This window comes from Anser brachyrhynchus (assembly GCF_964034855.1).
Source record: "Anser brachyrhynchus genome assembly, chromosome: 1".
Lineage (NCBI taxonomy): Eukaryota > Metazoa > Chordata > Aves > Anseriformes > Anatidae > Anser > Anser brachyrhynchus.
This window is the reverse complement of record NC_137694.1, coordinates 197,422,671-197,446,510: the sequence shown is the minus strand read 5'-3', so window position 1 is coordinate 197,446,510 and position 23,840 is coordinate 197,422,671. Positions and strand designations below refer to the sequence as shown.

General features: G+C 37.3%; 1 protein-coding gene and 1 long non-coding RNA gene across 5 annotated transcripts; one reads left to right on the top strand and one right to left on the bottom strand.

The window, feature by feature from the left end:
* Nucleotides 1–572: 572 nt before the first annotated feature.
* On the top strand, nt 573–23,696 carry CFAP300 (cilia and flagella associated protein 300). 4 transcript variants are annotated; one of them, XM_080576849.1, is made up of 7 exons: nt 2,035–2,217; nt 2,637–2,718; nt 4,345–4,417; nt 10,172–10,338; nt 12,558–12,730; nt 18,939–19,005; nt 23,424–23,696. In XM_080576849.1, the coding sequence occupies exons 1-7, from the start codon at nt 2,108–2,110 to the stop codon at nt 23,553–23,555; spliced, it is 804 nt and encodes a 267-aa protein (XP_080432975.1). In that variant the 5' UTR covers nt 2,035–2,107; the 3' UTR covers nt 23,556–23,696. The 4 variants fall into 4 exon arrangements, with proteins under 4 accessions (XP_080432974.1, XP_080432976.1, XP_080432973.1 ...); XM_080576848.1 differs by lacking the exons at nt 2,637–2,718; nt 4,345–4,417; nt 23,424–23,696 and adding an exon at nt 21,654–21,836 and having other exon boundaries at nt 573–2,217; XM_080576850.1 differs by lacking the exons at nt 2,637–2,718; nt 4,345–4,417; nt 23,424–23,696 and adding an exon at nt 19,577–19,768 and having other exon boundaries at nt 584–2,217.
* Nucleotides 19,618–22,872, bottom strand: LOC308188149. Its single transcript, XR_013945180.1, has 3 exons — nt 22,738–22,872; nt 21,253–21,376; nt 19,618–19,686 (listed from the first exon to the last, which is right to left on the bottom strand). It is a non-coding gene; the product is annotated as an uncharacterized lncRNA (long non-coding RNA).
* Nucleotides 23,697–23,840: the final 144 nt, after the last annotated feature.

Sequence of the window (23,840 nt, the reverse complement as noted above, 5' to 3'; positions counted from 1 at the left end):
ATCCCTCAGAGATGTTGAAGACTTCTGCCAGCCGGGCAGGAGGAGCTGCTGCTCGGGTTCTTTGCCGCCTCCCTGCCTGGAACCAGCTGCTGATCCGCCAACAGCCGACCTTTGCCTCAAAGACTGATGCACTTTGCAAAGGTGCAACAGGGCTGGTCCTCTGTAATTTGATTTTTGTTTGCCATGGAAAGGCTGGTTTGTTTGCTTTGCACTTAAAGGCCATGGTTTACTCAGGACTGTAAAACTCTTCAAAATCATGTGTAAGTAAATACGTGAAAAACAAACAATACTGAAAATAGGTTTGGCAAAGAATGAGGTACTACTATTGCTTAATAATATATTGCTTACAAGACTTCATTCTGCAACAGAAAAACATATTTTCCTCCCTCAAAATATCTTCCCTGAGATCATAAAATCCTTAGCAGCATGAACTCAAAAAAAAAAAAAAGTTAAATGTTCATGTTTAAGAGTTCTTTAACTATCTACTTTGTGTTGTTGTGACAACACAAGATGAAGCCAGTGCTCAAACTCCAAGTCCCATTCTAACTTTTACTACTGTAAACTGCTTAAAATTGGAAATGTTGAATTATAAAACTACGACAGGTACATTGCACAATATTAAAGACATTAATTCAGTAGTTTAGAGCTTCCTGTCCTGATCCTCCTGAGCCAGTTCTGAAGTCCTTACTCATTTCCTTACCTCTGATTCATCAAAGCATTTAAACACTCTTGATTTCAGTGGGATTTAAGCATACAGTTGTTGATTCGACATTTTAATCACAGAAAATCCTCACTAAAGCCAGTGTTCTTTTATTTTTTTTTTTCCCCCAGAAGTCTAGGACCTAAAGTTTCACTTTTTTTTTTTACTTTTTTTTTTTTTTTTTAATCTGCATTTGAGTCTACACAACTTGAAATTGAGAATGTGTGTTTGGTAGTTGTTGCTACACATCACTCCCTGCCCAAACCAGTTCTTTCACTCGGGCTATTTAATCTCTGGCTAGTAATATTAGTGGCAAGAGGAATTCACCAGATGAGGTAGCACTGGAGTAGGTGGAGAAGTGTTGGGAATAAGGTTACAATTATTTGTTTCAGGTGTCACCTTTTTTGATCATATTTAAGTACTAAGTAGAAAGGCATGCTTTTTGTTTTATCCCATGATAAAAATTATTTTTATATTAATCCCAGAGCTGAATCTGTGGGATGTCTTTCCAGGGCCAATGCCAATGGTTTTATCACTGTTCTCCGCTCTGGCCCCCAGCACACGCTGCATCTTTGTGCTCTGCTTTCCCCTCAAATCGGACACAATTCCGCTTCAGGGATTTTATTTTTTTTTTAGGAAACAAAAGAAACAAACAATATTAGAAACAAACAAAGCTACTGTTAAACTTCTTACTTATAAATGGGTCTGCTGGTTAGCCAAAGCAACAGATTAATGGGAAATGACATTTTTGGAGATTTGCAGCTAAGCCATAGCTGGTTTTGGAGCCAGGGTGGATTGTTAGGGGATGTAGCATAAGGCAGCAGCCGTCTGCTCTTGCTGCTGTCCCTGAAAAGGGCAGGAAATTTCCGAGATTTTGCGAGGCGTCTCTTGCTTTACTGGGCTTTTACAAATAACTTCCTTAAGTGTCAACATACTTTCCTCAGATTTTCCAGTGGGAAAAGCCTGGAAGCAGAACCTCAAGATTTCCCTATGGCTCAACACTTTGGGAAGTAAGAAGAAGCCCTGATTCATTACAGCTTCAAAATTCATAACTTTGGGCGTTTCGTAATTCACTTTGGCATGACTGGGTGGCGTTGGCTCAGCCAACAGGGGTGGTCCCACTCCCGGCTTTGCCTGCGGGCGTGCACAGGCTCTCGTTCGGCAAGCCTGAGTTTTCCCATTGCATGGATAGGAGCAGAGGAAAGGGGGGAATGGGCTGATGTTTAATGAAAGGGTTTGCTTTGTGAGAACCACAGAAATCCCGTCACAAGATGGGCCCTGGCGGGACAGGAGGAGGCGGCGGAACCTTTGTGAGCGGGGCCGGGCCCCGCGGCGGGAGCGAGCCGGGGCCGCACCGCCCGCGCCGCGCCGTTACCGAGGCAACCGCCGAGGCGGCGGCGCTCTAAGATGGCGGCCGGGGAGCGGAGGGGCGCGGTGGGCTTTGCCTTCTGCCCGCTGCCCCAGAAAGCCTTCCCCTGCCTGCAGGACAGGGACATTCGGGACCGGCTCCTCAAGTGGTGGGCGTGGGGAAGCCCGCTGCCCCCCGGGGAGGTTGGGGGGGAAGGAGGGAGCAGAGCTCTCGACATGAACCGGCGGCGGGTCCGGGTCTCCTTCCCCCCCCTCCCCCCCCTTTTTATTATATACTTGGAAATCTCCTCAGTATTTTCCGGCGGTGCAAAACGCTTGTTCTGAGGCGAAAGGTGTTGATCCTTGTCTTCCAGCGTCAGCCCCGGTCTCTTGCAGCTCCACAGCTGTGTTTCCCCAGCCGTCCACGGAGCGCTGTGTGTGTGTGTGTATGTGGATAAAAAGAGAGAGAAAAAAAAAAGTGTAGTCACTGGTCTGAGTGGGACCTCATGTAGTGTGTCTAGGCAAATGTGCACAGTGAGTAAGTATCTAGAGTGTATGCAGAATATTGCTTCTCATTTCTCCGTTTCAGGTCCATGCACGGCAGGATCACGGCACAAGCGTTCAGTTTTGACCAGCAGTTTAAGCCCTATCAGAAGGATGAATTTGTTTTGGTAGTTTTAAGTCATTTGTATTTGATTTTTTTTTTTTCACTATGAAATTACATATACTGGAAACCTACACGATGGAAAACACTGGAGGAATGTTAACATGTTATTTGCTCACTTTGAAAGTAGGTGATTTAGGTATGGTGCTCAAACCCTGTCTTATGGGTTAACTGTATTGCCCACTGAAAGTATTTCAGTCTATACTCTTGTTACTGTTTTAAGATAGAACAAGTTAATCGCTCAGGCCTGAGAATGGGAATCTGAGATGGATACTCATTTTGGCCACCACGCTTAATGTTGGGAAGTCCACCTAGGACTTTATACACTGCCATTCATACTGTTAGCTTAGAGCTATTACTGCTTTCTCACAGTAAATATACAGTATAATTAGGCGTGCATATGCACCACGTATCTGACAATGCATCATTTTTAAATTTACTGGGTACCATTCCTTATACTGGAATTGTGGGCTCAGCTTTTTGAGACTCATCTCTCATGCTGATTTTGTGTCCTTGACTTCTATTATTTGCAAAGTCAAATCTGTTCATTTGTTTGCAGGTGGAAAAAAAATGATCACCTGTGGTTTTAAAAACAGTATCGTCTTCAACTCTGTTGTTTAAAACAAAAAAAAAACTTTTCATTTGTCGTAGGTCTATTTTATATTGTTACTCTGGATGAAGAATTGAGCCTCTTGGTATTTTAAAGGAATTCACACAAAAATACACTAATACTTCATCTCCCACTGAAAAACATCTCAAATTATTGAAGTTGTAAAAACGTTTTGCTTTGTAAATTATGCATTTAGGTTCTCAATGCTTGTCTCCTTTGAATTAAAAATGTAAAAGTATCACTAAGAAGAGATGGACTCTAAGTAGCTGTGAATTAATGGAGAAGGAGGCGAGCATTACTTTACACAGTCTGATCTCTCTGTGTCCCAGAGAGGTGATAATGAGATTTGGTGATGCAGAGATTGAAAAATCCATCATTTCCCTTAGCAGCTTGTTCAGTGATCATTCACTCTGGTGGTATGTGTACACATCAGGGTGGGTTTTCTTAATTGACTTATCTATCATTTAAACTTGTCAACTATCAACATAACTATGCACTTTCTTTATTGATAAATTAATAATGGAATACTGGAAATCTTACTGTAGGACATTTTTTCCATTCCTTCAATAACTTATGGATTTCTTCTGTATCAATTTAATAATTTCTACCTATCTACACTTGTCAAAACTTCAACTTTATTTACAAAATGTAAATTTTAGCATTTCATTTTTGATCTCAACATTCCATGCAGAGGTAGAATTGTTTCATCTCATTTTCCTTTTGCACCTCCCATGATTTCATTAATCCTTTTTGTCTGTTCTTGGACTGTAAGTTCTTAACTGCGAGAACTTCATACTGCATATATAGGCATCTATGAAGATATTGAATCTTCCAGATAATGGCAACACAAAGTTACAAAAGCATGTATTTGGTGGTATGAAATTTGGTATCCAAAGTGAAAGATCATACAGAATGCACTTCCTAACTGGATCCTTAGAATTTATTTTGAAAATATCTAAGGCACTGGATACGATGATTTTATGTTTGATCTAATTAACTCTTATTCTTTTATTTGAATATTAGGCATTTTTTAATGATCCAAATGTGAAATCCAGTTTAAAGTTGCTCTCACCTTCAGGACAGTGGACTACATTGGGTAAATTTAGAATAAATCTTAAAAAAAAAAAGTTTGTGTTGTAACTGTTCTCTTCTAATTTACTATTTTGTAATAATGACAGTTCATATATTGTACCTTCATCTGGTTGAAATATTTTAAAGAATGAATTCTTTTACTAAATAATAGGGAAATATTTTAACTTTTTTTAAAACTAAATTAACAAATTTTACATTTTTTTTCCCTGAAACCTGCATTGATTCATAAACCAAGCTACTAGAGGTGGTTTTAATATCTGTGACATTCAGTTAACCTGATTATTTATCCAGACAAAACCATTTATTCAGTTGAATAATCTGAATTATTATTATACCTTGTTCTTAGATAATATTTGGAGAAAGACACTTTTCTACGTATGCAGCTACCTAATTTAGGACAGATTGAGATTATTGCTCTGTTACAAATTAAAGCTGAGGAAGCAGAAAATTATTTAATGTATTTACACGAGCTCAGGGGTGTGCTGTATCCATACATTAAAAGTTATCTGGGTGCAAAGAGAGATCCATGTGATAGGTTGCTGTAGTTGCCATCATGGTATAAGATTGACTTCTAATTTTTTTTGCCCTATCATTATACACTTATAACACTTGATTATGTCTGAAGATGTAGGTGAGATGCTGATGAAGAAAGACCAATAGCACATGATTTTATGGCAACACTTTGAAACTGCATTTTTTTAAATTATGTAAATGAGACGTAAATTGTCATGGAGACTGAATGTGATAATGTAGTGGGATTTTGTATGTAAAATGAGCTCTGACATCTCCAAAGTGATTCTCCTTAATAGGAATATTTAAAAAGGGTATTGTGGGAAGTCCTCAGTTCTTTTGTTTTGTCTGCAAGTAATTTAGTATGTGTGAATATTTAATGGGGCTTTGGAATTTTTTAGCTTTTCCACTTTATCTCTCTGGAATTGGCATAGGTTTTCCACACTATGTACAGTGACACTAGACATTGACACCTGTTTGTCAGCAGAATCCATTTTCCAAACTATCCTGCTGTTAAAACAATTGAATTATATAACATGCAAAAAAAAAATCTCAAGTCCCCCTTCAGGAGCCTCTTTTTCACTCTGGCAAAGAGAAGATAAATATATTTCAAAGCCTGGGTGAACCTCTTCCTGCTTTGGGCAAGAATCTTTTAAGGCTATCTGTCTAGCCTATGAATTGTCAGTCCCTGTAGTGAAGGTCAGTAGGTTACATACCTCATGTTAAGAGCAGAGGGTCACTTGCCAAGGATCCCAGCTTAACTCCTGATTCTGCTCAATCTTCCTCAGCACAGAAGTAATGCATTTTGTTTTGAGGACTGGAAGGGTTCCCTTTTTAAATCCTGAACAGCTGGTATACCCCATTTGCTCTTAAAATTTCATCTTCCCATTCTTTGCCTATTTTTGGTGAGGAATGTTGGCACATTTTTCTATAGTTAGTCTTCGTGTGCATTTTTTGAAAATATAGTAAGAATTAGCTTTGAGTGGGAGGAAGTACAAAATCATCTAGTATTTTCTTCTTCAGACACTTTAAAATATTAATCCAGATATAGAAGTTACTTGTCACTGTGGAGTAACTTTTAAAAACAAGTTTCTGTTCTTGAGTGAAACTACTGGTAGTGGGATTGTTTTGTTTTTTAGAAAATCTGAAGAAAATTATGTAATCTTGATTGATTCTAATACTGCATTTATTATTTATTCTTTAGCAAACCAAAATATAAGTAATTTTTTTTTTTTTAGGGGATGATCCATAATATAAAGTGGAGTTTAGATAGGTTCTTAAAACCTCCCCCTTCCCCCAACATGAACTTGGACAGAAAGTATTTGTAGACCCTGTCAGCTTTATTTAAAACTTCAATATAATATTTTAGAGGTTTTTTTGTTTGTTTGTTTGCTTTTTTCAGGCTGCAGTCTCCTTTTACCTTCTTACTAAGAGTTTATTTTCCTTTTGAATTCAGTGGTTATGGTTTCACTTTCACATTTATCTCCACCTCTTCTCTATTAGTTGTCTGTCTCCTTTCTGTAAAATCTGTCTCTATAATTTTTATTGCTTTTATGGCTTTATTGCTTTTATTTTGTTGTTTAATCTCAGTGTTTGTTTCTCTTTGCTGCTTTTCATCCTCACCTTAATTTTATGAGACATAGTATTCCCAGTCAGCATCAAGGAGTGCAAAATGTCCCTCTCTTCCCAGCTGCCCCACATGCTGGAATTCCCAGTAGAATCCCACAATAATTCAATGTCTTAAGTACTCCAGTTTTAACATTACTTGAAATGCAACATTTTAAGTAAATTATACGTAAGGATATTCTCCTGTTTCTTTTGATTAGACACGCTTTATTGCCTCTTCTTACACCACACTTTTTAACTTACTGCAGTAGGGATGGATTTTTTCCCCTCTTCCTGACTTCCTAACAGAGTACCTGACAGTTCTGTCACATTTTAAGCTCCCTTCATCTCTTACTTTCATATCTCTAAAATAGAAGCAGCACAAGGAATACATTTGATGCATTCCAACTAATGTATTGACTCTTGTATTTTTAAATAGCAGCAATGAAAACTAAATGGTAGTTTTTCTTTTGACACATTACCAGCCTTGCACCTGTCAGCAGTCTTAAGGAGGCAGGACTGTATCTGCTTAAACTCAATTAACGCTTGAAAATTTATCTTCAAAGGATAGGGATACATTCTTTTTTCTGTAAGTAAAAATTCAGTATTTGTCTAAGAAAGACTCTGAGTTGCCATACGTACCTGAAGCTTAAATGGTTTCTGGTTTTGGAATTGGGTTTAAAAATCTGTGAGGTAACTTTAAATAATCAGTTTTTTAGGCTGCTGTTACAGGTTTTCATTTGCAAAAATTGTAGATGTCATTTGAACTTACAAATTTTACTTCAGAAGTACCAACTTTTTATTACTGAGTCCTAAACTTGCATTACATATGTTCTATGTAAACTGGTTTGTAAATAGCAAGTTGAAAGAGGTTTCCTTGAGGAACAAGACTTTTTTAAACACTGGAGGAATTCTAAATGTATCTCTTCTGGGGTTTATCTCCCCCATACTAGATAAGCAACATGTTCATTTAAAAGTATATTGGCAGCACTTTGTAGATGTTCCAAAACGAAGAAGTTTTTTTTCGGTACTTCTCAGCTCTTTGTTTTCCATTTGCAGAGTTGTCGGGACATTTCTTCTTCCTATTTTATTGCTCACTTTTACAGTGTTATTAAAGCTGGTTACTCTTTTCCAGGAAATTCTGAATCTTGTTTCAAGCCTCACCTCTCAAATGGAGAATAGGAGCTTCCAGTATATTCAAACTTTTCCATTTACAGTTTAGTTTTTTGAAGTACTGAATAGGCTCTTGATTTTATTTTTTCTTCCAATGGAAGTTTTCAGGACATCTTTTTTCAGAGCAGAAGTGTGTCTCCTTTCCTTTCCTTCTCCCCCAGTAAAATCCTAACAAATTGAAGGCCTATAAATTGGTCACTTTCTTATACTCTGAGCTGGAGAACTGGGAAAATGTAAGATGTCTCTCTCTTTTTTCTTTTTTCTTTTTTTTTTTCCCCCCAACTTATTTAACATCTGATTTTTATTAATCTTGAATCAGTTTTTGATTCATTTATCTTTACAAAATAATTTATATGTTAGAGGCCGATTTATCTCTTATTAAATCTCAAAAAAATAAATTTATAACCCTGTGAAAGGAATCCAGAGAACTGAAAGTTAGAGGAGTCCATGGATGAGGGGTTGGAAGGAAGTAATAACTAACTAACTAACTAAAGGTCTCCTTTCCCTCCCTGCTTAGGTTAAGAAGCTTTAAGTCACCTTTTTTTCTGACTTGTGATTTTGGTTACATAATTTAATGATTTTTTGATAATCCCTATGTGGACAGCAAAGAGAATATCCTAAAACTTTTTCTTTAACGAAAGTTACCCTTTGTCATAACCATATCTGTAGATATGAAGCCAAGCAATTAAATGCCAAACTTTTTCATATAATTGATTTTCTTTATATCACATTGACCCAGTAAAAAAAATGTACAATTTCATGCCGGCACTTTTAGCTTAATAGACACATTTTCAAGCCATCTATTTATAACTTCTCTCTAATTGATTTTCTTAGTGTTGATCAGGTAGGTGTACAGTTTACCTGGATTTATGTATCAAAAGTCTGCTGTTAAGACTTAACCTGTGAATAAATAATCTCTGTGGATAATATCTGAGATTTTTGGAAGTGTGACGGAAGAGAAACGTTAGGTTATGCTATGCTTGCAAAGATTAGGATCAGAATGGAGAGTCATATACGCTTTTGGAAGCGCCATAGTTCATGCAGCTCTTTTTTGACATGTTTCTGTTCCTGAAATACTGTTGTCTAGAGTGAAATTTGGAAATTTCCAAAATATTACTCCTAGTGATCCTTTAGATCAGTTTGTCAGCTCACCACTTAAATTAATTGTACAATTAACAGTCTTTTGATAGTATGATGTTGACTGGTCTACCATTGAGGGAATCTACAAATGAGAAAAGATGAGAGTAAACTCCTAGACAGCTGGAATTTTGTGAATATTATCTTTGCTGAGAAACATTGCCAGTGTGTTCGCCCTCATGTTTTCCCTCATGCTCATCCTCTGTTGTGCTCTCTCTTCCTCTCCTTTTCAGAAGCACTCTGAAGGATGTTCGGGGGGGGCTTGGAGATGACCAGAGCACATGTTCACAGAACCATAGGATGGTTTGGGTTGGAAAGGACGTTAAAGGTTGTCTAGTTTCAACCCCCTGCCATGGGCAGGGACACCTCCCACTAAATCAGGTTGCTCAAAGCCCTGTGTCTCGCTGAACCCTTGGTCTGTAGAGAGCAGATGGAACTGGACTGTGTCCAGTGCTTCTTAAACATATGAGTCCAATGCTATTTAAGATGTCTCAAGTTACCAACACCATGCATACAGATCTGTAGATGTAACACTGTATATAAAGAAGATACGTGCCCTTATGGACTGATACCTTGTTAAACAAAGTACTACAGAGCATCTCAGATGGCACTAAATGTCTATGAACAAGAAGATCCAGCCTCAGATGACTCACAAGCACAGAAAACAAACAAACAAACAAACAAAAAAAAAAAAAGGAAAATATACCTGTACTTATTGGTTGCAGAAAGAATACTCCTTATTCATGCAGGAAATGCTGACAGTACTTTTTTCATCTTCTGAAATAGCTAACTAGTAAAGCTTACAGTAGGTAGCTACAAAATAACTTTGTGAAAAGTTCAGATAAACAAAAAATGTGTTGGGGTTGTGGGATTTTGTTTTGCTTTGCTGGCTGCTGTTAGCAGCTAGTGACTTTTCTACTTTAAATGTGGTATTTTGTTCTCAGATATAGCTTAAGTTGTGGAATATGATTTTCTAGGATGTGATCTAATGTGATGTGGAGTTTCACATGGTGTTTTATCTATTATGATTGATACTGTTGCCAACGGGGAGCAAACACATGAGCCTTAATGTAGTGTTAGTGTTTGGCTGAATTTAATGTTTTCTTTACCCTTGTTTCTCAGCTTTCTTTGTTTTTTGAGGAACTGTATGACTGAGTCATACTTATGTGGTCTGTATTTTTTTTTTAAGAATGTGCCACACAACCATTTACAGAAGTTAATTATTTCCACACCATATCAAATTATGAATAATTGTGAAACAATTACTACATGGAAATTCTTCTCTTGTATTTATCACAACAGGCTTGATGTGACTCTTTCCTTTATATTCCAGGTTCCAAAGTGACAAAAATTGAAGCTATAGTAGTGCCCTGTACACAGATTTCCATGTCATTTTTTGATCGGCTCTACACTGAAGGAATTGTTAGAGAAACTGGACACATTGTGAAATGTTATGATGAATATTATGATGATATTCTTATCTCTGATGAATTAAGGAAGGTCAGTATAGCAATGAATAATTCTTTCTAATTTCTTGTACTCCGTTAGGTTCCAAAGGACACGTTTTTCAGTATTTTTCCAGTATTTTTTTTCTGACAGTACCTTTGAAGATAAAAATGGGAATCGACAGCCATGTGATAGAAATGACTAAAGCACTGCAGTGCCTGAGTATCAGGACAGTGGCTATTTTCCAGTTGGGCCCTCTTATCTTTTTAAGTAGGAGAAAAAGGCAAAACTTTCTTCTCCCCACCACTTTGACAAGCAGTCACTGCTTGGGGATGTGTGGGGAAATCCAGCTACTCTTTTTCCTAGAAAAACAAGTGGTGCCAATGGAAAGGTCCTATGACACCCAGAGCTGCAGGTTCACCCAACCATCCAGGTAGCTTATGAAATTGAATGCACTCAATAACTGCATCCTGAAGCATTCTTCACCAGGAATGCTGACCATATCATATGTGAAGGTATTTAAGGAAACGTAGCTTCAGATATTTTGAGCTGAAATAAAGGAGAGGAAACTAAGAAAAGAGAAATGATTTTGTACGGTAACATTGGAAAAGGACTAAATATAACCCTTAAACAGGCCTGCAAGGTGAAAATTCTGTTTGTCACATTCCAGTGGAGGTGTTAGAGAGCAGATGATTCTGAAAAAGAATCTCTCTTAAGAGTGTCACCTTCTTAATCAACATGTCTTCATTGTAAGTGTTTCTTTTGACTTCATAAGCTAAAACAAATTTTTATTACTTATGTTTGTTTAGCATTAGCAAAGCATAGTGTGGGAGAACTGGATTTTGCTCTTCCTTGTATATATAATCAACGTAAGTACTTAATAATTATAGAGTTGCACTCATTTGCACTTGGCAAATCCTTTGAAGACGATGTATTTGAACCAGTGACACTGGTTACAGGATGTGGCCTGAAATACTGGTCTGTCTTGTAAAGTTCTGGGAAAAGCAGAGAACTCAAGCTCATGTTTGAATTTCAGATGTGGTTTGTAGCCTTGCAGTTCAAAATGCTATCTATTTACTTATAAGTTGGGTCTGTGTGAAATGTTTTCTGAAAATTAAGTATATTTGATGTAATAAAGTTAGAGGCAACATTTAAAATGAGTCATTGGAGTTTCAGTCTCTCTTCATTTTCCTTCCCTTGGAAGAAATGCGTGACTGCTTTTACGGGGTGAAGGACTCACATTCGTTTGTAATGAGCATGATTCCTACTTACAAGATTTAAGATGGCAGAAAGAGCTAAGAGTCAGATCTTCCACAACTGAGCTCAAAAGCTTCAGATTAGATTAGTCAGCACCCTAGAATTGTAGACTGTAGGGGGCAGCAAGTTGTCCAGTGTCCTGGTGTCAGCAGGTGGCAGAGGGTGGCCCTCAGCTGTAAAACTTCATGTTTCATTTTGACCTGCCTTCTCTTGGTTCAGCCAAGGAGGGGATTGGAATATGTATTTAGTCACCAACAACAGCTGCTGTCCTGATCCTTTGTTACTCAGATGGGTAGCGAAGCTATAAAGAGGGCCACAGAGCAGTAAGTTCAAGTCTAGCTTAGACCTGTTTGCCTGCATCTAGGTTGGTACCTACATTTTGTTGTTGTGCTGAATTAGTTTCTGCCCACCCTTACAGCTGGCAGTGTCGGGGCTAATCTAGGAAAAACCCTGTGTTCACATAATATTGCAGCAAAAGGCAGGTGGGACACATGGAAGCAGCTGAATAGCATGCCTGGCTTATCCGTGGTACAGATAAACGCTCACTAAACTCGGCAGTAAAGAATGGTGTGAATTTGAGTGATCTCCTCTGGGATTCCTTTAGGAATGTGAGATAACTGTAAAAGCTTAGAGGCAAAAAGCAAATGCGGTCAAAGTTACCAAAGACAAACTAATTGGTAGTGATCAACATACCAGATAGAGCTAGATTATTTTCAGGTTATTGATTGTTTCATTAGGTTGATGAGCAATTAAGCAATGAATCACAAGATTCTTGAAAAATATTCCCTTATGTTTTGTGGGCACAAATCTGACAGTTGTATTGACAGTATTTTAAATCTAATTGCATCATTGGAAGAAGGATTTAGAGAAAAGTACTAATTATTTCCATCCCTCATTCATATAAAACATAATGAACATAATTGTGTGATATACAGCAAAGTAGTTGTTTGTATACTTAATCGCAAATAAGAAATTTTTGTCTATTTAATTTCTTTATTATTTTCTTGTTCCATAAGGTCTTGCTTCTGGAAGATTCGGACCATTATGATTTATTCAGTCAATCAGACCGCAAAGAATTTCTGTTCTGTCTTTTTAAGCATCTTTGTATTGGAGGAGCTCTTTGCCAGTTCGAAGACATGCTTGGCCCATACTTAGAAACTACAAAAGCTTTATATAAAGACCTGGTGAGGCAAGTGTTTTCTTTTCTATGCAAATGTGTATGTATGTGCTGGGCATAGATACTTTGTGTGAATTACTGTAAATTTACTGTGCATTACTGCTTCAAAAATAGGTCCGTTATTTAATAAACCTGCAAGCTTATTTACGTTCAGCTATTAAAATACCCCGCAACGATGGTAGTACTTCAGTGGCAAAATATATGTAATTTTAATGGCAGCTGTCCTACGTAAAACCTTTTTATTGTATCACAGGAATGGGTATTGATGTTTTGTAGTTCACTCCCATTTTAAAGATTTTTTTTAAAGATTTTTGTTTCTGTAGTCCTCTAATGAAAATATTGCATGCCACCGGAACTAGGTTGTGTTTCCACTGTATCAACAAGTTAGTCTTGGATGGATAGTCTTGGACAACTTTCAAGCTTTTAGGATTTAAAAACTGAATAACGTCAGTTGAATTTTTTAGTTCTGTTTATGCTTTATTCCATCTGATTATTATTATTTTTAAAAATTCAGTTGGATTTTGGCATTCTTTGCTCCACAGATACACTTCTTGTAGCATACAGCTGTGGTAGAACCCGGCTATCAGCATGACAGTGAGCTAACACACGTTTTTTTGCCGGGTCTGGTATATGGAACTGTTTGGCATTTATGTATTTTTTGCTTGAGATTAGAGGTGACTGATCAAAGATGCCAATTCAGGAAAAAAAAATAGCAAGTTTCTCCCTGTTTTGGTATACCCATATGCTGACTTCACTGACTGACAAACTTTTGTACTTCCTTGTTTGTGGGAAATGGAATGTCATTGTCAGTTATGCATTCCTAGCTGAGCTAATGGGAATATGCAGCTCATCAGCCATGTTACTAAAATTCTATATTGTATTCATATTCTATACTTTACCACCACAGTATTGGTGGGATAGTATAAAGGACAGTATGAATCTGAACAATAGAAAACAATTGCAGATCTCTGAAATGTGAGATAGTATCCATGTTATCAGAGTTCTTGTACTACGTAATGCACTGGAGTGAACAAAACAAAGACTTCAAATTGTTTAGAGCAGGAATTGTGTGGGGTTTGTTGTTTGTTTTTCTTCTCCTTGGCTGTATTTGGAATGGTGGGATTACCAACTGTTACTTCATCTCCTATTTTAAGATTATACACAAGCACACTAGAAAAAAAAATCATGTGTAAATTATCTTCATCGTTGAGTCTGTTCTTAAAATGCCATTGGTGAAACTTAACAGTAAAGTCTGCCTGAACAAAGATATGGTGAAAGGGTTAGATTCAGTGACTCACCTGAATATTTCTTGACTTCTGTAGCACTTGTGTGTAGCTTGCTGCCTCCAAACAGAATATGTAAAACAAAATATTTGGCTTCTTTCTTGGCATTTTTTTGTAATACTTAACCAAAGAAGTTTACAAAACCTTAATAACTGCTAAGCAGCCCCCAGATTTCTAATAGTCAATACTTTTCAGGGTCTGCATTGATTTAGTCATATGCTGTTTCCAGGGAATTATTTATAAAATTTAGTTTTAATCATTTATACAATTAAAAATTTTATAAACAAATGATTAAAGTAGCAGTAGAACAGCTGATACTTCTAAAGGAACCACTGAAACAAACAAACAAAAAGTTATAAATATTCCAAGAAGATTTTTTAGAAATAACTACATTGGGTTGCTGCATTTATTAATTTGAACCTTGTGATTAGTCACCAAAGCTTTCTTACTAGTGTGAACTTCATTTTTGATATTTTCACATAGAGAGAAATCTAGCGGGTCCTTCAGAAATACGTAATATGATGTAAAAGGATCTATCAGTACTTCAGCTCTGCCTTCCCTTTCTTTTAAATAGTTGCACTTGAAACAGGCTGTTCCTTACACTAATCCTTGGCCTCAGTTTGCTGTGCATTGACTGCAACTGTTTCTGCTCTTGTGTTGTTGAGTTGACCTAGGACAAAACACCAAATCTAATCAGTTCCTTCACTTTCTTGTTTCCTTTTGATGATGAGTTTTTTTTTTTTTTTTTCCCTATACAGGTTAAAGCTTTGTTATGAGCCATTCCTCGTCCTTGCTTTCACGTCTCCTTAAACCTTTCCCCCTTCTTACTTTTTCTATGGTAAACTCTGATAAGGATGTTGAGTAGTTCTCGTTATTAAAACAAACAAAACAAACAAACAAACAAATGAACAAACAAAACCACAAAAGCACCTTCCAAAGTCTTCCCCAAAATTTCATACTGCTTTCATTGTTTGCTTTTCCCACATCCTCAACCCATTCCCTGTTGTCCCATTACGTATTTCTGTGACTTTTCTCCTGTGCTACTTTTGTTTTTTTGTTTTGCAGTTGTCAGCTAGCTTTCTATCCTCCACAGTTTTAAAACACACCTGTTCACTTCATGTGACATCACTGTTCTTTGATACTTATCTACCGTGTGTCTCTCCATTCCTGTGACTAATGTCTATAGATGTCTCACTGCCAGTGGAGCTGGTGTTTGCACTGACTAGTACTTGAAAAAACAAGTCACAATGTAACTATATCTTTTATCTTGCTCCTTTGATACGAACTTATTTGTCAATCCAATCAGAAAAGTTTTCCATCTCCTCATTTCAGACTTTCTCTCCCCATTCACAGTCACATTTGTCACATTGCTTTCTCTCTACTCTTCCTTTCCCCGGTTTATCCAAAATGATGATGATGTGTTTTCTTTGTTTTGTTTTGTTTTTGTTACCACCTTCTTAAGAGAGAAAAAAACATTGAAAGGGTAAGCAATGAAGCTCTGAAGAGGACCCCTCATGCCAGTCTTGACTTGTTTGATTTCTAATTTCCAGTCTGTGCTCTGTACTGTGTCACTTACTTCATTTTTGCACAATGTATACTAGACAGTAAAGCGATGAAAGTACTTTCTTATGGCCTCTTATTTTCTGTAAATAATAGCTCATGACAGTATTGGTCTCTTAAATTGTTTTACCAAAGGATTCACCTTAAAATTCCTGTCAAAACCCAACTATTTTTAAATTCTTCTTTTCTAGACAGTTATCCTGTGTCTGGTTTCTTCTCATCTTGGATTGCAATCTCACTAGATACATTGTACTCTCTGTAAAGTGACAAAAACTTGCTAAGTGATGTAAACTTACAGTATTGAGAAGTTCCATAAACTGTACTTTATTTTTTTATTTTTTGTCTTGACAGCTCAGAAGACTTGGTAGAAAACAAATTGACAGTATTATTAGCTCTTAGTTGATGTGCATTGAAAAATTAGTCCCTACAGGTGAACTTAGGCCAATCACGGTATGCTTCCAGACTAAACTTACTGGTGTTTGTTTGGTCCAAAAGTTTTTCTTAAGGGAAAGAGCCTTCATATGAAGAGTTCCACAAAAGTGTCTCTAGTGTCCAGAGTAGCAGACCTATTACGAGGTTTTCCCACTTCTTTTTCTTACAGTTACTTCTTGCCATTCCTGAGTTCCAGCTCCCAGGCACTAAAGTTCAAAATAGTGTCAAAAGGTTTGGTATTTCATTTTACTAAACCATTTCCACTTATACGGTTTTATAATGAGAGAGTGTAACAATCTTTTAAAAATAACTGCTCTAGCTATTTAACAAGCACAGCTAAGGAATTCCAAATCAAACTATGAAATGGCAGAGGTTTTCTACTTCAGAAAATGAGTAATAATTGCTTCATAATGAATTTATGAACAACTTGTTGATACTAACCCAGCAGTAATTAACCTGTGACCAACTGGGTCCATCCAGAATTTCAGTCGTGTCCTGTGTAACCAAAAAAAAATCAAAATGATTGTTGTAGTATTTTTGGTTCCGTTAAAGAACACATTTACATGACAAAAGCACGTTAGTTAAGATATAATCTACAAATCTTTGTGATCTCCTAAGTTGATAAATCTTGTTTTCTGTACTAAACTCCTGATTTTTCTGACAGTGTCTTTCACTGATGGCAGCTGCTGTAGTGTCTTGTTATTTTTCTCTTCTCCTTCCGTCTGTGTCTTCTCCTTTCCCTGAAAATAAATGAATTTATGTGAAAGCACTGGGTTGTTCTTTTAACGTTTGGAAAGCCTAGTAAAATATTGCCAGTAAGGTTAGGATATAAGTTCAATTCAAAGTAAATTGAGACATGATTAGAAAGATTTTTTCTTCATAAACTGAGGATAGATTCACATTGAAATGATGAAGAAACTTTGATATTCAATTAGTAGTGTAGGACTTAACAATTTGGAAGAAAAAAGTGGGTATTATGAAAATATTTTTACAGAAAAATATCATCTTCAAGAAGACAAGGCAGTATTTTTCTAAAACCTTTAAAAAAAATAAAAAGTTTGTCAAAGACAACATCCTGGTTTCTCTCAAGCCAGCAAGAAGAGTATCTCATCTGATTTTGGCAGATACGTTATTTTGCCTTAAAATTAACCAAAGTACTAGAAATAAACACTCAGTCTGAAAAATGACTTACAGGAAGCTAACCACAAGAGGAAAATTTCTCAATGCAGTGGAATAAATACGAAGATTTATTTTCTGTCACTCCTTACTTTGGTATCCTAGATATATATGTATATAATACAAAAATGTAGAAACCAGAAATTGAAAGCTATTATTCTCAGATGGAAAAATGTGGAGCCAGAGTAACTTAAACACAACTGCAGCTTTTCAGGGTGGTGATGTGTGGTAGAAAGTGTTGACCCCACTTCTGCTCTATACCTTGTTCTCAAGGTTGTCACTCTTCTAGCAGACACGGTTAAACAGTTCCTGAACTGCTGGAGTTTACAGCCCTGTACGTTAGCATAAACTGACATCCATTTTAGTTTATCTTAATATGCTGGTCTGTAAACTGCAGTGGTTCAGAAGCTGAGTCATGAACCAGTTGAGCTGTCCCTGCTGGGAAGGCACTAATCTCATGAGGGGTGGTAAGGCAGACAACTGGGGCCGGTACCAGTTTCAGCAATGCCGTCTTAATCCACTGCTGAGTCTATCAACATGTGAGTTACAGCAAAAAATTCTGAGAAAGCCTCGTTACTGACTCACCACAGGAAAGATCAACTTCACAGTATAGGCTTAATTCACACATGACTGTTGTTACTCTGCAGATGAAATCAGTTAAAGTCATTTTTTTAACCGGTTAAAGAGGTTGAATCAACACGAATGATGCTGGTCGGCCTGCGTTTTGTTTGTCCTTATAAAAAGAAGCTTTGTGAAAGCAATGATGATGGGGAACTGCTCTCATAGCTTGGAGTTGGTGCAGTGTACAACTAGACTGTGCTTAACACACGTTATAGAAACTTGGCTATTTTGGGGACCTTTCTAGGGAATTGAACCTGCCTGTGACAAGGCACATTCTGAGCTATGTACTCCTTGGAACTCCGTAAGTATGGAACCTATAAAGCTCAATTAATCCACGCTGTCATCTTAAATAAGAATCTGTGAAATTAGATAAATTAATACAAGTTACACCATCTAACTCAGGAAGAAATATAAGCATCACTTAAAGCAGACCTGAGGAAAATAATTTATTTAAAAATATGTTGAGATAACTGGCCATTCTGCAATAGTATCTTAGTGTGATCAGTAATAGTGACAGAAGAACTGGAAGTCCACAACAAACATATCTAGAAATTGAAAAATTGAGAAATAATACCATCCTGAGTTGCATAGCTGTCCATGTATACAACATTCTAAAGGAGGAAAAATGAATTTAAAACATAATTATATATTGATTAAAAATGAGCTGAAGTTTGCATTTCTTTAAAAATACTAACGCTACCATTTGTAGTCTGAGTTAAGATGCGGTTCACTTTGCAGCTTTTTTTTTCTTGCAGAATATGTGAAAGGATTTTAACAAAATCTTTAGCTGAGTCACTTTTCATAGCTATCAAAATGCAAACTTCATACTGGATACTTTATACTCCAGGCCTGGGTAATATTGCTGAGATTTAGTGGCTGAAAACAGTAAGACCAATTCAGATGATTAGACACATTTTTATTCAGTAGTTTTCAGTTGTCATAATATCCCTGTTATCTAACAGTGTAGCTTTTCATGGTCAATGTAACAAGAGTTGAACTTAAACTATTAATTTGAACTTGATCAAATTTGAGCAAGAACAACAATGAATATGTTAAAATGTATTTTAAATATATTTAATATATTTATTGAGTGAAGGATTCTAATAATACTGTAAATATTAAGTATGTATTATTCCCCTGGTTTTCAGTGTTCAAAAGAATCCTGAAACAAAAGAAATAAGCATTACTTCAACTGTCTTCAGAGTGTCTGCATATGTAAGTATTAACAATTTTATCGTACAGGATTTTACTGGAAGTAACATGCATAGCATGAAAATATTGAATTGACATTTACATAACAAAAATATAATACTCCATTTTCAAGGGTTATTTTTCCATAGTTGTTGCTATTGTTTATTCATGAACTCTGTCCCTGATCTCATCCTGCTTGCACTCTTGAGTAACTCTTCATCAATTATCACCAGCTAAAGTTTTATTTGTGTAGTTCACTAAAAATAGGTTTACTGAATTACACTTAAAGTCATAATAGTTATCCAGAAACTACTTTATTAAAAAAAAATAAAATCTTTAGGTCTGAGTAATTCTATATTTGCTTAAGATAGAAGTAAGGATTAAGAATCCACTCGACTTTATATAGTTCTGTTCTTTGAAATATTGCTAGAGCTTTCTGCATAGCTTGTATTGCATCTGTTACTGTAAAGACTGCAAGAAAATTGAGTATATGAAAGGGTGAGAATGGTGAGATGACTGCTAACCTCTTTTCCCCTCCCTTGTCAAGTCTCATTCCTTTCTGTTTCTCTTGCAAAATCATGCATTTACCATCAAGATAAGTTTGAGAACTGGCTGCATGTTTGCTAGATTCAGCATACCTGGCGTTTAGTTGTTACTACTCCAAAGCCTTCTTGAGTAACCAGAATATGTAAGCAGATAATGTACCTACATCCAAAAGAAATAGCTGATGTCATTTCAGACTGCGCAAACTTCCCTTTAGGTTGCCAATACCCCGGTTGTTCATCTGTGGGTCATCATCTTTTAAGTAGTATGTGTAATTCGTAGAAGGCTTCTAAAATGTTTTCTAAAAATAAGCACTTATGTATCACAGTTCACCTTTCTACTGGGCTGCAAACTTTAATAAAAAATAAAGTAAAACAAGAAACGCAACTGATAATGTGATATTTTACTGTTATTAATGTTTTTCCCCTCATCTCTGAATCAAACATATGGGTATGAACATTGCAGACTACTCCTATGTTTAGGTAGATGTTTAGATATTTAAGAGCTCCCATAGCTGTCTGTGCCATACATCAAATATCATCAGTATTACAAAAAAAAAAGGGCAAAAAAAAAGCAACCTTCAGCAAATTTTTTTGAAAACAAAGAAATGGATGGACAAAAAATCCAGTGTAAATACAGAATATGTAATCCTTTTTATAGCCTTGGGGGAAAGTTCAGCTTTACTGCATATTCTGAAAATTTGTGTGGTGAAGGAGAGTTCTAAAATTCTGGTTTCCACTCATGAAATCTTGAAGAAACTTCCCTCAGAACATACAGAGTCTTAAGCAAATGGGTCTGGATTGTCTGATGGTTCTGTGAAACAAAACTCTACTTGGAAATTACAGGAAAGGTACTTAATAGAACACAAATGTCTTGTGCTTTTGATGAAAACTTTCTCTCAAAGAGACAAACATTTCTGCAGTAGATGTAGTTTCTGAGTTCATTTAGTAAATAACTGTAGAGTATTTTGTGATGAGGTGACAATTTATAAGCCATATTTTCTGGGTTTGTATCTGAAAGAAATGGACATACCCTCGTAGCCTGACATAAAGGAAAGCTGTTTTGGTAAAGGTGACTTGAACTGCAGCTGAGAAGTTAGAAGAACCCACATTTTTGCAAGCTGAATTAATAAATGGATAAATAAATAGTTGTATATTTGCACAAGTACAAATGGAATCAGGAATTAATTTTATGTAACGCCATCCTGACACCATCGCTTTCTTTTTACTTAGTTTTTAAATTTTGGCTAATGAGATCTCATTTTGTAAACAGTATCTAGAAAAAAGAGCAATATTAAAATCAGGTAATCAGAAAGTAAACTGTCATCGATATTGTATGAAAATTGTGAGTGGTGCCTCCATTTTAGCAAGTCTGCCTCAACAGAGCTATAACTCTGTGGTGTGATCATATCAAAATCAGTGATGGAATCTGACAATCTCTGAAAGGGGTATGGTTAAAAAGCAGTTTGGAAGAAATTTAATCCTGAAGTAGTCAGATCTCTCAATCTTGATATTTAAAGGTATTAGGGTGCAGTTATAAATATCTACAGATCTGTTTAGCATCAGAACTTTGTAGACCTGGCTATCACGAGAGAAATCATTTTAAATCTTGGAGCTAGTGAAACTTTGTTATAGCTGACGTATTTGGATGGTAATTGCTATTTTGGAATCTTTTTTATCTGAAACCTAACTATAGCAATGTTAGAAATCATTGTAATAAATAACTTACTCAAAAATTCTTCTTTAAAAAATGTTGATTAAAGGATGCTGTTCCGAGAGACGTTCAGCAGTATCATTTCTGTATTACGCTATGCATGTGTTCTTTTTCAATCATCTGCAGATTATCTGTATTCCTACAAAGAAAAAGTAAAATGATCCCACTCTGTATCAGCACATCAAATCATTCCACCCACTACATGTCTGAACCTAGGTCCAAACTGCAGATAGAATTGGTATGATTCCTTATGCACCCAATTGCTATAAGGAGCAGAGTAACTCCACATAAATTCCAGTGCCTTTATGGTCAAATCCTTTAGTTTTGTTCTTGTTGTTTTAATGGCCTCTTTACTAACTAAAATAAATTTAAGGACCCTTTTAACTTGATCAGATTTATTGTTTTCCTCATACCAGGTTCACTATACTCTGGAGTTTCTTGAAACGCCTGATCACCAAGAAGTTATTTTTGTTCTTGTGTTGATGTGCAAACTTGTCTTTAAACAGTCAAAAACTGAGCTGACGTAGATTGACTCAGTAAGGACTGCAGAAGTGGGATCTTCAATAGCAATAGAAAATAAGTTTAATCTAACCAGTAATCACATCTTGACGTTGGTCTCTTGCTTTCTTTGTTTTGTGCATGAACTTAAGTCACTTTTGGATCAAACTCCAAGGCATTGTGATGCTGAGTATTGTAAAATCATAAAGCTTGCTCTCCTTACTGTTATTGAGAATCCAGCATTTGATACACACGGATCCCTGTAAAACATCTGTAGAGAGTTAGGTATCTTAAAATTGGAGCTACAGGGTTTGTATGCTTTGTTTCTTAAAAATAGAATGCTATTTTTAGCTTGTGGTATTTGACTACCACCAGAAAATGCGGTGAATAAACGTATCAAATCTCTACCTGTCTTAAACAATGCTTTTACGGTGGTGCTTATCTTAATTTAAGATTTATGGTCCTGAATAATCCCTCAAGGGAAAATGTCAGAACATATAGTAGGGGGTTCATCCTCTTGAAAAAACAGGAGAGAAACTGGGGTGCCTGCAACAGCTACTGGATAAAATTCAAAGATGAACTTTGGAGCAGAAACTGGAACCCAGAGCTCTTCCTTTAAGCTGACTGATTGCATTAACCACTAGGAGAGCTTACTGTTTCCATGATTTCTTGGTCCAGAAAAAAGATGGATTATTTTATGCAAGGGAAGACAGCTTCAACAAAAGATTGTGAGAGATGTTCCTTTAATGTGGAATAGTCTTTAGTCGAGGAGTTTAACATTTTCCTGAAGAAAATGGAAAATATATGCATTATATAAACTCCCTCAGAACCTACATCTCTTCAAATGTTGTGTTGTATAAAGGTGTTGGGCAGCGGGATGGCACTGTAGTGTGTCAGGGACAGGAGGTGCCAGCTACATATTTGTTGATTTTTAAGATGTTCAACTACCACGCTGAATGCACCAAACACCTCCCTGAATGCCCCCCTCTAGTTCCTGTGTACCTGGATTCGAAGCGGGTGTTATGCTGTGCCGCCCTGTCAAGGCTGAAGCCTCCCTGGACACGCACAGAAGTAGGACGTTAAATTGAAGAGCCCAGTTCTTGTAGTGTCTGGAGCCAGATGAACATGTTTTTTTCAGAAGTAGAATTGTGCAGCTAGGTGTCTAGGTTCTCTCCAGATGCTTTCTGCAGGTTGGTGCACAAATCATTTTCGGTAACAGTTCAAAGTTGTTAGTAAGCGCTACAGTGAGGGTTTTCCTTCAGTATTTGAGGCTGAATGGATGCATAAGCAAACGTTCATTGAGAAAGACTCATTGATAGAACAGCTTTACATACTTAGTCCCTAAATAATTTTGTATTTTGATGAAACGTGATGGGATCCTTGTATATTTAATCATCTGTATTTTAGGTTTGTGTCGTGTAATCCTATATTTACGTGCCTAACTTTGCGTTTTATATTAGTACTGCAGCTATGCTAAGCTTATAAGGTTATTGGGATGGATAAAAGTACTGCGCCTGATGTAGCGTCAGGATCCGAATGGAGACAAAACCCTCGCACAAACCAGCGTCTGTCCTGTTCTGCCGCGAAACCCGCCGTTGGGGCGAAGCGCCGCGTTTCACCCAGCTTTCAGGAATTCCCTGCCCGGCCTCCACGTCGCCATTAACACACTTCTTTTCACTTCCTCCCAGGACGAGGCCGGCCTGCGGTACCCCTCGGGCAGGAGCCACGAGCAGACCTTCTCCTACTTGGCGGTGGACCCCCGCCGGCGCCACGTGCACGCCCTGTACCACTGCTACGGGGGCAGCGCGCTCTGCCCCTAAAACACCCCTGCTTGTGGGGCCGGGACCCCCACACCTCGCTGCGAGGCCGGGGGAGAGTTGTGCATAGCCTAACATAACATCGGGGCGTGTGCGGGGCTGTGCGCCGGCCCGGTTAATTAATTAAAGGCGGTTCTTCTCCTCCTCCTCCTCTTCCTCGCCCCGGGGGGGGGGGGATTTGGGGGGCTGGGGGTGCTCCGGGGCAGCTAGGGGTCGAGGCCTCGGCTCGGCAGCAGCTCCCTGCTGGGTGTGGGGGTGTTGGGGGGGAGTTGTGTTTTCTTTGCGGGG

Bases quoted from the DNA above. Each gene is read 5' to 3' on its own strand.
- CFAP300 (XM_080576847.1), top strand. From the start codon at position 1,920: ATGTTTAATGAAAGGGTTTGCTTTGTGAGAACCACAGAAATCCCGTCA. The intron at 12,731-18,938 runs GCAAGTGTTTTC...CCTGGTTTTCAG, and splicing joins TTATATAAAGACCTGGTGAG to TGTTCAAAAGAATCCTGAAA. The intron at 19,006-23,423 runs GTAAGTATTAAC...ACTTCCTCCCAG, and splicing joins TCTTCAGAGTGTCTGCATAT to GACGAGGCCGGCCTGCGGTA.